Source organism: Dromaius novaehollandiae, chromosome 9, assembly GCF_036370855.1.
Source record: "Dromaius novaehollandiae isolate bDroNov1 chromosome 9, bDroNov1.hap1, whole genome shotgun sequence".
Lineage (NCBI taxonomy): Eukaryota > Metazoa > Chordata > Aves > Casuariiformes > Dromaiidae > Dromaius > Dromaius novaehollandiae.
The window spans coordinates 21,169,369-21,181,828 of NC_088106.1; the positions used below are offsets into that span (position 1 = coordinate 21,169,369).

Here is a 12,460-nt window from a genome sequence, read left to right on the forward strand (position 1 = left end):
ACTGCAATACAGAAGATTCACACTGGGAGAAAAAATTCAAAGGACCTCTTAACAGTTTGTGTTCAAGCCATTCATTTGCATATATAACTTTAGTACTCAGATGATTACCTGTACTATAAAATTTCTCCATCTCTTCAAGAAAATACAAATTTTGGATATGTAACTATGTGATATATTCATACAAATACATATATATGTATGCATGTACTATGCACGTATGTATGCATCCCATTCATCCCTCCTCCTCTCCAGGAGGGTGCAGAGATTTCACTGCTATCCATGGCACAAGAGGCCAGGTAACGTGAGCGCTCCTCTCACTAACTGTCAATTAAAATCAATGTAATTATTCAAAAAGAACCATTACAGGGTTGTGCCCGTCAGCAGCTTGATCCATTTTCTTTTAAATGGTTGCAATTTTTTTACTGGCTGCAGAGAGTGCAGAATAGTATAGGAAGTCATAAATAACAATGTATTTTTTGTAAATTCTCAGACAGCAATTAGAGATCTTTAAATTTAACGTATTTAAGACATCAACTCAAAGAGAGTCCATTTTGATCTGTGAGGCTGTCCTTGTCCTGTAAGAGCTCATGCATCAATATGACTTTGCACAAAACACACTATCCCTCTGAAAGGGCCAACTGGATGAAGACCTAGTTTCCCCTAGAAATACATCTACAATCCCAAACATGGAAACTTTGTTACAAACCAGACCTGTTGGTGATACCACACATGCCCAAAATGAATATATTTGGATGGGAATATTTTCTGTCAGTGAGGTGGGCAGGACCATTTGTTATCACATCTACACACTGTAAAACAGGCACAATTAACAGTCAGACATGCACCAATGACCTGTATGGTTTTTTTTTTTTTTTTTTTTTTTTTTTTAAACCAGTAAGCTGCTTAGAAGCCAGTTGATCTACACAATTTTGCCATAGCTGAGACTGAGCCCTTCACTGTTCATTTACTCTGCTAGACCAGCCATCTTTCTATCAAAATACTTACCGTTTTATTGCTTCTTCTTGTTTTCGGCGTTTTTCACTCTTTTCTTTCAAGTAAGCCAGGTTTGTTTCATTCCTCATGCGATCATTCTCTCGAGCAATGTCTGATGCATTCTGTATAACCAAGCCATCATAGGCCTTCATACCCATATCTTCAATATACTGGAGAAAAGCGCCCAAAGTGACCTCCTCCTGATTAGAACTCATCATCTTGCCGGAGATAATGAACAAAGGAAAGCAACGTTCCCTGCAGGTTGAAAAAACATGTAATACCTTAATCAGTAGGAAATAGCTCATGGTTTATGACAGCGAAGATTGTATCAATTGTAATTAGCAGATCTCTGTAGGAGAGAACTTTTTAGATAGGAGACTGTCTTCTACCTAAAGGATAATAAACAAAGCTGTTCAGAACACGGAACCAGTATTGTCAAGGGGGACAAGACAAGATAAAAACCAAGAGGCTCTTCTTTCAAGGGATGCAGACCCATCCAACCAGACATTGTTCAAATCCCACAAATTATGTGGATCATAAGGTTTTATTCCACTGCTTCTTGCTTCCTAGTGCCCTTCAGCTGCAAAGATATTGACTTTCCCGACTCTCAGCTTCAGCTGAATTGTAAAGACTTCCATCCAAGGACTACCAGTCCTTTCTACAATTTAGAAAAACCTGCACTAGAGCAGATCACCAGACAAAATTCCTGTTCAGCAGGATATTCCAAAGTTCAGGTGGAAAATACTGTTACATTTTTTGGAATACAAAAAGATCAAAAGTTTCTGCAGGCCCAAAATCTGGAAAGACATCTTTCTGTATTTCTTAACAACAAAGATTTGGGCCTGGTAGCTGCTGGTCATCTGTTGCCAAACAGCTTCTAAGCTTGGAGTGCCAAGAACAGCCAAGAAACCCCAGCTGAGCTAGGACCTTCAGATCACTATTGTGCTTGAATTCCCAAAGCTCCCACATTTCTTCCACAGATATGAGAAGCACTTGGATTTACCACACCTTCAGCTAAGCAGCATGGAGCACAAGTGTGTGCATCCCTACCTCACTTCTGGCTCCATGGCATGGAGCCTAAAAGCCCTCAAAAAGCCCTCATAGCCTTTCTACTCAGCAGCAGGCACCCTGGAGGTCCCAAGAGCTCTGCTGTAGAGACACATCAGTAAATATCACTAGTGACTATAAGCAAGGTATAGTTTCAAGAAACATATTGGTCAGCTAGATTCTATAAAACTGGATTAACTATTTATTAAACAAGTACAAGCAGAACTTTAATAAAGCAGGAATGTTCTATCTTCTTATTTTAAATGCTGATTACAGCCTCCCTTCTTTAAGGTACTGAGATCTTGAGGTACATCTTTAACGTACATTATTATCATTACCTCACAGACCTCTGTCTGATCCTCATTTTATAAAGGCGGACTTTAAGCAGAGAGAGACCAAGTGACACACTGGCGAGCTGCTAGCTGAACGCAGCCGGGAGGCATGCTCATTTCCTCACTACTAGACTATCTCCCCATTCCCCGAAGAAGGATGCTGCGACTTCTTGGAAGCAGCCTCAGAACGATGCCAGCACTGCGACTACGAGTGATCTTACTGAATAGGCAATGAGAATCCTGCCTGCACACAGATTTTAGGGGCAGAGCCCCTGTATGATCAGCATCAAAAATCTGTCCTCCATTTCCTAATATACTGTCATATTTCTAATCTTTATTACAGCATTGTTCCATGCTGCTGGACAAGTAAAATTCTCATCTGGGTAGGCTGATCCTAAAAAATTAAATGAAAAGCTCTGATAGATTCTAGCAGTCACTGCGGGCCTTCAGGCACAGCCCTGAACACAAGAACAAAACACTTCTAAACCTACAGAGTAAGCAATCTGCAGGGGATGAAAAGGGTTCAGTAATATTTTTCTATCCTCTACAATTTTTTTTCCTTTTGATAATTTGAAGTGGCAATGGCAACAACAAGCTGTTTTCAGACAATTAATGCTTAAAGCACACCAATAACTTTTTTTTCCTTTTCTCCATGTTTCTATGAAAATCAACATCACTTTTGTGCAATGGAAAGCTGACTGTTAAAATCATAAAGATGCAGAGGACGTACAGGGTCTGCTCTCATCCTCTCTTCCAGCTCCCAAGGCAACCTTTTCTATCAGCTGGGCCTGAATATCAGCATTAGGCTGATGTTCAGGGTCACTGATTCATCTTAACATATTATCAGGCATGGGTACAGTTTTCTCCTAGTAATCCCAGCAGGGTACAACCATTGAAGGAGGTCTTGGCACAGCCCAGTGTACTTGCATGCAATTTCATCCAGCTTTGACAATGGAGCTGACTAGAACTCCACTGGGTTGGATATACAGTGAGTATACATTGAACTATCACATATATTCAGCTGAAGTTGCATGATATCTACAAAGAAGAGAACTGGGAAGATAACATTACGATGGGCTAAAGAGATACCACTGATTTACTGATGTTTCCATGGAAATCATTTCAGACCGATTCTTAACTATTTTGAGTAACAAAAGAAAGTCTACATACCGTAGCCCCTACTTGGCAGTCTCTCTGTCTACAGCATGAAGCCTGCCTGATTAAAGGCAACATTAATGGCATAGACAGCTCTAATGCCAAAGTTTCTAAACTTCCTAAAGTGGTATCTGCCTCTTGATGTTTAAAACCTAGGCAGTTTCCCCAGGAGATGGTTATTTCATTGCATCTTCCATTTCAGACTTGTAGCATAGTCTAGTTTCTGTATTGGCAGTAAGTTCAATTAAATTCAGTTAACCTGTACAACAGAGAAACCCAACTCTAGTGACCTTAAAGGCAGTTTTGCCACTGATTTCTCCAAGGACTAGATTTTACTCCTGAAATAATATGAAATTGGATACTGAAGATAACTTCAGCAGGCTTTCAATAAATGTGCTGCTGATCTATTTTTCCTGAGACAAACAGAACTTGATCTGCTTCACAGACTCTTTTATGACAACAATACTGCATTTTTTCCCATATTTTCCTTTTCTTTCTGGATGTCTAAACTGAGCTGGCCATTAAGGACATGCTGAGTCTACTTTTATTGTAAAATTTATTTTTATACAAGAGTATTAATACCAAGGTCATTCCAATTAGAAAAAGGCCAGAATACACAAGCCTTTATTCTGCTGCATGCACTGACCAGATACTTTGCACACTGTTTTATCATTGATGTTGTCTATTATTAAACTCCTGCAGAACGCCACGAATTTACACAGTATCTAATAAACAAAGCAAGATATATTCTTTGCCCCCACATCGGTCCAACCCTGCAACAGTACTAAGCATAAGCGTAACTCTAGCTGCTGAACCCTCTGTGACAGTCAGTGTCAGCACTCCTATGATACAGAACTCCGCCTGGGGTGTTCCTGGAGGGACTTGGAGGAGCAGATTCGAGGTCTGGACATCTCTATAGTGTTAGCTTTGAAGAGCACCAATATCAGCAGCAAGTATTTTCTGGATCAAATCTTGTGCATCCCCTGCATGCACAGCATCTTACAGTCTCACAGCATTTGCAATATGGGACACTTGCGCACGCTATGCTTAAACAGGAATTAAAAGCTTTTTGCTGAGGCTGTTTGCATTTAACTAATTACTGTGGACGTTTTTACAGTATTACTATTTCTGGTACAGCACACTAGGACCAATTTTATTTACAGGCAGCAATGCCACTTCAGAGACACCATATTACCCTAATACACCTGTTTTGTAACTGCAACACAGTGCAACCAATATATGTGGTCCATCGAGTGATATGTATCATTTGCTTGCCACCCTCCCCAGGATATGTTGACTGTGGACAGCACCAGTCAAAGCCTTTGGATCAAAGGTTTCGCTGACTGGTGAACTCAGGCAGTGAGCAGCTTCTAGCCATCTGTCAGGGGAGACACAAGTACAAGCAAATGTTCTGTTTGAGTACATTTATATCTGATTAAAAATATGCAAATGTACATTGTTAAGTATGTAATGTAAGCTGTAGGTAAGGCACCATTGTGGTACCCCAAATACACATATTCTGCTCAGTTATTTTGTTAGTTGGCAACAAGGATTATACAGGGGCACCTGTGTCTGCAGTCAGATTGTTTACAGTGTGTTTTGGTTTTTTGAAAACAAGCAGCCCTGGAAAATTACATCGGATTTGCTCTGTTTGGGAAGATCTTTTGATATTCCTTCCTCCTCCATTCCTCCTTGTGAAGAAAGAGAAGGAGATGGGGAGAACAAAATGCCCTGGATTTCAGCTGTTTAAACCAACATATTGAGAAGTCAGCATAAATTGATCTGAGGCATTTTGTTGTGATCACGGCCAACCATGAACAGTTGTGGAAACTCACCTGAGCACAAGGACACATACAAGGAGCTCTCCAACATGTTCACTTTGTCTCTTGAAGGTCGGCCTAACGCTACAAGAAAACTCACTGAGAAGAAACAATCACCCTCATTGTCATCTGACCCTCAAAGTACCCACCCTTCACGTACCACCAACTGTGGGGTAACCTTCATTTTCTAATCTATCAACTGGAAACTTTTGCAACAATGAGAAATCTGGGCATTTTTTATAAGTAGAAATATATGCTAGGTGACTTGACAGTCCCACACTGAATAGTCCTGTATTTGTCACCTAATTGTGCACTGGTCCTTTCAATGCCAGTACATTTATTAAATGTACACAGATGAATTAGAACAAAAAATACTTTATATTCAAATTTTGTAACTAGTATGACCATCCTGGGAAAGACTTCGAGACATAACCATGCACAAAAGGAGTCTCTGAATTAATACAGTCTTTTTTGCTATTCAGGAAGGTGAAAGTCCTCAAGGTCTAAAAGTCCTGTCACCTTCCCTTATCCAAATCAGAGGAACACTGGTGAGCTCACATTGTAGTGGCCCATGCGATCAGCTGTCAGCGTGAGAAGAGTGAGGCGATTTTTTTTTCCTTCCCTGCCAGTGCATCTGGTTTACTGGCAAGGGCAAGCAGTCCCCTAACTGGTTTTGCCTAGAAATATTTCCATAACTAAATTCAAGATCTTCGTGATGATTCAGACAATTTCTATGGGAGCATAATGCATTGTGCTTCATGAGACTTATATACCTTACACTTAACTAGTCGCTCTGATGCCAGGTATACAGCATCTCAGTTAAAACCCTCAAACATCCCCATTTCAGATGACCAGAACGCAAAGATGTTGGTGTAAGAATATAGGAGCAATCAGCCTAATACCGCAGTATCACAGGAACGCTATTTGGTAGAATTCAGAGACGTGGTTCTTCCTCTTATTCACATGAGGATCCCCCAAACATCAGTTGCTTTTCAGCATGCTTGACAGCCATAAGCTGCAGCTGTGCTGCATTGAAAATTGGCAATGCTGACATTAAACTGAAGGAGCTTGTTGAAGTAAGGACAAAGGCACTGATTGCTTTCTTCCCAAAGCAGAGTGTTTTGGGTTTTTTTAAACATAGGAAAATAGAGCCTGATAATAAAACAGTGGGGTTGCCCAAGACCCCAAGTCATGAATTCAACCCCTGATTTACAAGGAGTGAACACGTCTTCAGTCCTGCCTGCCTCCTTTCCAGATACTGCATCCTCTCTTTGAGAGCATGTCCACTTTCATATTACCTATCAATTCCCTCCACTAAATTCAGTATTTCAGAAGGATTCTGTACAAATCAAGCATGCTAAACAGCCATCCAGCCTTTGAGTTTGTGCTGTTGTGTTCTAGTTGCTTGCAAGGCAATAAGTACAAAGTAGACTAGCCATATCCAATTTTCACAAACTGCTGACCACAGCAGCACTAATAAGGCTGTAATGGTATTGGGTGTATACAGAATACTTTCTCTTCAGCCAAGAAAAATTCAATGATGAAAAATGTACTAGAGGCTACTTTCCAGAACTCTGTCTCTTATCATAATTGTGCCTTATACCAAGTGAGCGTTGAAATACCCAAATAGTTGAATATGATGAGAGAGATTGCTAAGGCATGCTTTAGAGTTGCACTCCCTGCTTGTTCTTAACAGCGAGCTGGCATTATAATTTAATGTATCACTATTTGTGTAATGTCAAACAGAGAGAAAAGATTGTCTGAATTAGCCTGTCAGTTTTTTACTATATATCATTTGGGAGCTTTTAATGCAAACATGTTTAAAAGGAAAAAAAAGACACTACACTCATTTAGAACTACAAAATATACCTCTGTATTTTGCCTGGGATTACAGATTATATACCTCATCCTCATTATACTCCACAGCATGAGCTCTAGCACCTGGATGAAATCACTGAAGCTAAGTGCTGCTAAGCCTTTCACTAAAAGAGGTTAAAAGTGGCTCCTTGAGTAGAATGAGAATGCCACTATGAGAGTTAAAGAAACAGTCCATTTCTATAGATATCCTGCCCTTCCTATGGGAAGGTTATTCCACCTAGAGTTTTAAGAACTGAAAAAATACCCATTGAGCCTTGAAATTTGAATCATTTCATAGTGACTTTTGGAGAGGAGAAAGGTCTTTGCTAACAATGTCCCCTCTATGACTCCACAACGTAAAGAACTGTTGTTTACTTTGCAATAACACAACACTTCTTTCACTTCTGTCCCCTGAGGCAAATAACGCTTCCTCCTAACCACAGGACAATTACAAATCTAGCTTCAGAATGGTCAGCACTTAGGTATACGTAGGACATTTCATCATCCCAGTTTTATGGGAAAGACTTACAAACAACAAGAAGAAATAAAACCACACATACATACACACACACCCCCACACACACAATGCAAACAGCAGTGCATTTGGACTCGAAAGAATGAGCTTCCTGTTGATGGATGTATTTTTCTCCCTCCTTAAGAAAATGAAATGGAGATTTCACTGCTACCAGAATCATATTAAGATGCTGTAAAATATTAATGGTGTAGTGTGTCTGGTAAGTAACTAACATAAATGTTCGTTACTTATTTCAATTAATTCAAAAGGAAAATAGCAAAGAATGTTTTTAATTATTTAACACTGCTTTTCATCACCAGAAACATCCAGCTGCAAAATGTGGATATTATAAGCACAATCAACATGTGAAGTACACAAAAACAGGCAAATACACTTCAGCATTGTTTAGCTTAGCAATGGCAAGATTAATACCTCCCCAAAAGACATGCAAACTTCATCATTTGACATTCTGACTACTCATTATTTCATTTTGTAAGCAATATTTTTTTTCATTCTAATTAGCACTATATTCTATTAGCATGCTCATAGAATGCTTAAAAACAGGTACATACCAAAATTTAAGTCCACGGGGACTGTTAAGTGCAACAATCAAAGGTGACTTTTGCCCGTAAAAGCCCTTTCCTGTGGTTATCTCAGTGCAGTCGGAAGGGATATTTCAGCACCATAAGAAACAGATTTGCAGTCAGGCTCAGTTTTTTTCTTCAGTTAAAGTGCATTAAATCTTGTTGGCAAAACTGCCCAGATTGTAGAATTCAGCATCGCTAGAAGTCAGTGTGTTATGTTACGTATCTTCTCAACATACAATTAAAATGGCAAGGAAAGTTTGGCTTTTAAAATGCAGTGGCAAGAGAAGACAGGTGCTTGCTTCTTTAAATCCACATTCAGAGAAGAGAGGGTACAGATAATGGGAGGGTATAAACGACACCCTGCTTTGAGGTCCAACAGAGAAGAAACTGGATGATTTTTACCCACTTTACAACACAGAAGATTACAGCACCATCATATGCACTAACACAGAGATTGCTAAGGTGCCTCATTTGAATATGTTCTGTGGAGACAAAAAGAAAGGAATATAAGGAATAGAAAACGTCCTATCCGAATGGCTTCTTGCGGCAGGAAAGACGCTCGCTCTCTCATTGCCACTTAGATACAGAAGGTCTGAGACAGTCTAGCTTGTGGCATCGTCTCTCTCTCCCCCGTGACTACAGGCAGGCTTGCTCTCTCCAGCTGCCTCAGTCTGTTGATGCTGCTGTTGATTAATCAGGGATTCTCAAACAAAGAGCGAGCCTACCTTCGGGTGCCAGCAGGGCTGGGGGGCTCCGCCGCGGCTGCGATCCGGCTGCCCTGCCCGCCCGCGCGGCCGGCATCCTAGCACCGCGGACAGCTCCGGCCCGCCAGGCCCATCGGCGGCGCGGGAAGACCCCGGCGAGGAGGCGCCGAGAGCCGGGGAGCAGCCGCCGCCGCCGGCTCCGGTCCTCGGCTCCCGGGCGCTCAGCAAAGCCTCCTAGCCAGGCAGCGGTCTCTCTCTCTTACCTCCACTGCACTGAAGTCTGATTAGCAAATAATCCAGTGGGGAAAAAAAAAAGAAATCTGCATGAACAACACTGTACAGCACATTTAGTCTATAGGTAGGAAAGAATATGAAACAACACCCTTTCCCCACCTTCTCCCTTCCCAAAAAAGAAATCGTTCTTCCACGGAGAATGTGCAAGTTAACCTTTAGCCCATGTTATGGCTCAAGGAAATGAGCAGCCACTTAAAAGGAACATCTAAGTCTCAGTTTGATACCTCATATTCATGTATCTTTTGCACTCACCCACACTGAAAAGCAGTGCAAGGCACACAATTACTGCTGACGCAGATTAGACTGCTGCTTGGGGAAGGAGGGGAGGAGCTTTTTAACCTCATCAAAACAACCTCCTACCACCTGCTCCCATTGCATGAGAACAAAACTATGCTACTTGGACAAAATGAGCATGACATTTACGCTGTTTTACTCACACAGATAGAAGAGGTGCACTCCAGAAACTACCATTCTGCTTGAAAAGCATCCAGGACGAAAATACACAGTTTTATGCTCATCCAGAATTTGTAAACTTCATTCTTTAGAGGAAAATATTTGTGCTTTTCTGTGACTAGATCTATCTGTTTTATAGCTCCTCCTTTCAGAACATATGCAGTTTTGCTTTCTCCCCCCCAGACCTGCAGCCTGGACACAAAGCAAAAGCATTCGCTCCCTGTGTGAAAGGCAGGGAAAGCGGAGATGTCTGAATGCGCAGAGAATAGCTCACCCCATTGTTAAAGACCATTTCGCTCTTCCTCCCTACTTAAGTCACAGGCATTTTTAACTTGCACAAATTTTGATTCTAATATTACAGTAATAGTTGAATGCATTTCTAAAACTAATCTCAGAAATCAAGCTCATGGAGTAAGTTCTTTTGAAAGTAACACATTTTCACGTGAAAAGCTGTGCTAATACATAAATAAGCCCTCACATAGAGAGCACCACAGGAACAGTTTCTGCACATTTACTATCCCTAAGCTGGAATATCTGTATTAAGGCCCCTTCAAGAGCACTCAAGATATCCACCTAGACATGCTTCATGCAGCAGTGGCTAAAATTAACATCTGAACTGCAACCTGGGGGAAAAAAAAAAAAAACAAAACAAAAACCCAACCTAGCTCTTGGGACCTATCTCATGTTCACTAGTAATTCACTCACAGCTCACTAACTGCACATCCCAGCACACCTCTTACAGCCCTAGGAAATGGGGCAGCCTAGCTTGCACGTCACCCCCCTAAACAAGCATTTCAAAAGGAAGCTCTAAGAAGAGACAGAAGGGCACCATCTGAAGAGATGGAGGTTTTCTCTTTTTGTTAGGGAAAAGATCCGGAAAGGAAGTACCTATAGCATACAAGAACTGGAGGCAGTGCTGGAAGGAGAAAGGCTCTTTTCCTAGCCCCTAGGTGACGTAATGTGGTTCTTCGGATGGCTTTATTTCATTTTAGAGCTCTATTTCTGATTTTTTTCCTCCTTGAAGGAAACATTGAGAAGAGCAGCTGTGGTTGTGCTGTAATTGGGGAATTTCATGTCCCTCAACCAGGGAATCATTCCACTAGCTGGAAGATTCCTGTCACATAATAGCCGTTTACTTCCCATACTCCTCCAGGACTGCAGACCTTCCCTATCCCTGCCCCAAGTCAGGCACTGACAACATAGAAATCATCCAGTCAGGTTTCTTTTCATGTTGCTCTTACAAGAATATCACTGTAAAGTCATTACAAGTTCATAAGCAATTTTGAGAACTACAAAATTTTAATCCACAAGCATGAAACACCCTGAAACCACAAAGGTAATGGGCATCTCTGTGAATAATTTCACAGGCAGCCCTCACTCAGCCTCCAGAGGAACAGAAATTGAAAGAAAGGTTTCCGAGGCTGGTTCAGAAAGACAGCTAGCAGCTTCTTCTCCAAAGTAACTCTGCCCTTGGCTACGTCTTCACCACTGATTCATTCCAGTGATTGAACTAACCCAGATACAACCATCTTCCAGACTACATGTTACTGCGCCTTCAGTCTTTTGGCCTTTTCCACAATGTATCTTGCAGCATGTCTCCTCATTCTTTTACCAAATTTCCCTGTGACCAAACTCCAGCAGCTGCAGGAGGAAACATCCACCTTTCCTTCCAACAGCACAGTGGGAAGGGCGCTGGAGGAATACTACAATCTCCACAGGGCTGGCGACTCCATTCCTGGTTAAAGCACAGACAAGGTCCTTGTCTGTCTCCATGGTCGGGTAGCACCAACCCACGAAAAAGCACCTCTACAATTGATCACTGGATTTTCTATGTGGATGACAGAATTGGATCAAAACTCAGGTAATCTGTGCTTGAGTTTCTTACGGAAGGGTGCAATAATCTTTAAACCTATTTAACAACCTCTTTAGTGAAGCCATGACAACTGGCTTTCACTTCTTATAAATGGCATTCAGTCAGTGCCAACACATGCACCTCCACCAGGTACTACCCACGTCCTCACGTTGCCAGGGCCCGTACCTGGCTTCCTGGTTTCCCGACAGCTAGCAGCGGAGAACCCTTCCTCACAGCAGCTGCCAATCACTTCTCCCCATCTCCTCCTTTCTGTGCCCTTCCTGGAGGTTGCTGCCACACAGGATTGTGCCTGGCTGATGTAGATTGTTTGCATTCACTTTAAACTTGTGGGGAAGAAAAAAATCTCGATTTCTACCTAAAAAAAATATGCATGCTTCATTACACAGCACATAGATAAGCACATTATATACACACACTTACACACAGATACATAAAAAGACAGGGGAGATGTCACTTGCCCTGCGTGGCATTTGCACTCCGAGAAAAGAGAGGATTACCAGTCTGCTCTGGAAAGACACACTGGCATCTGCTCAGTCTTGCGAAAGTTGTGAGATCCAGCAGGGCCAGGCCGAGGGCTGCGGTAAGCAGCCCAGAAGCAGACACATAACAGGGAGAAGGCAGAGCTCAGCGGGAGGCTCCTTTGCCAAGGGGATGACAAGCCACAGGGAAAAGTGGATTTGCAAGGCCTGAAGACTGCAGGCAGCAGAGAGACAAAAGGCTTTTGAGAGGAAGATAACATTCAATTTAAGACACTAACTGCCCATTTAGTGACTGAGAAAGACTGTGTGCCTTTCCCTGAAGTAAGGAAACCTAAGGACAAGCTGATTCGAG

The 12,460-nt window shown here is 41.8% G+C and overlaps 1 protein-coding gene across 2 annotated transcripts in view; it reads right to left on the bottom strand.

Moving 5' to 3' along the window:
* NYAP2 (neuronal tyrosine-phosphorylated phosphoinositide-3-kinase adaptor 2) overlaps positions 1 to 9,556 on the bottom strand; it is a 151,363-nt gene extending 141,807 nt beyond the window's left edge. For both annotated transcript variants that reach the window (XM_026109747.2, XM_026109746.2), the window contains exons 1-2: positions 8,291 to 9,556; positions 1,006 to 1,248 (exon numbers count right to left, since the gene is read on the bottom strand). In XM_026109747.2, the coding sequence (XP_025965532.1) occupies positions 1,006 to 1,211 (206 nt within the window). In that variant the 5' untranslated portion in view covers positions 1,212 to 1,248; positions 8,291 to 9,556. The remainder of the gene's footprint in view (positions 1 to 1,005; positions 1,249 to 8,290) is intronic.
* Positions 9,557 to 12,460: the final 2,904 nt, after the last annotated feature.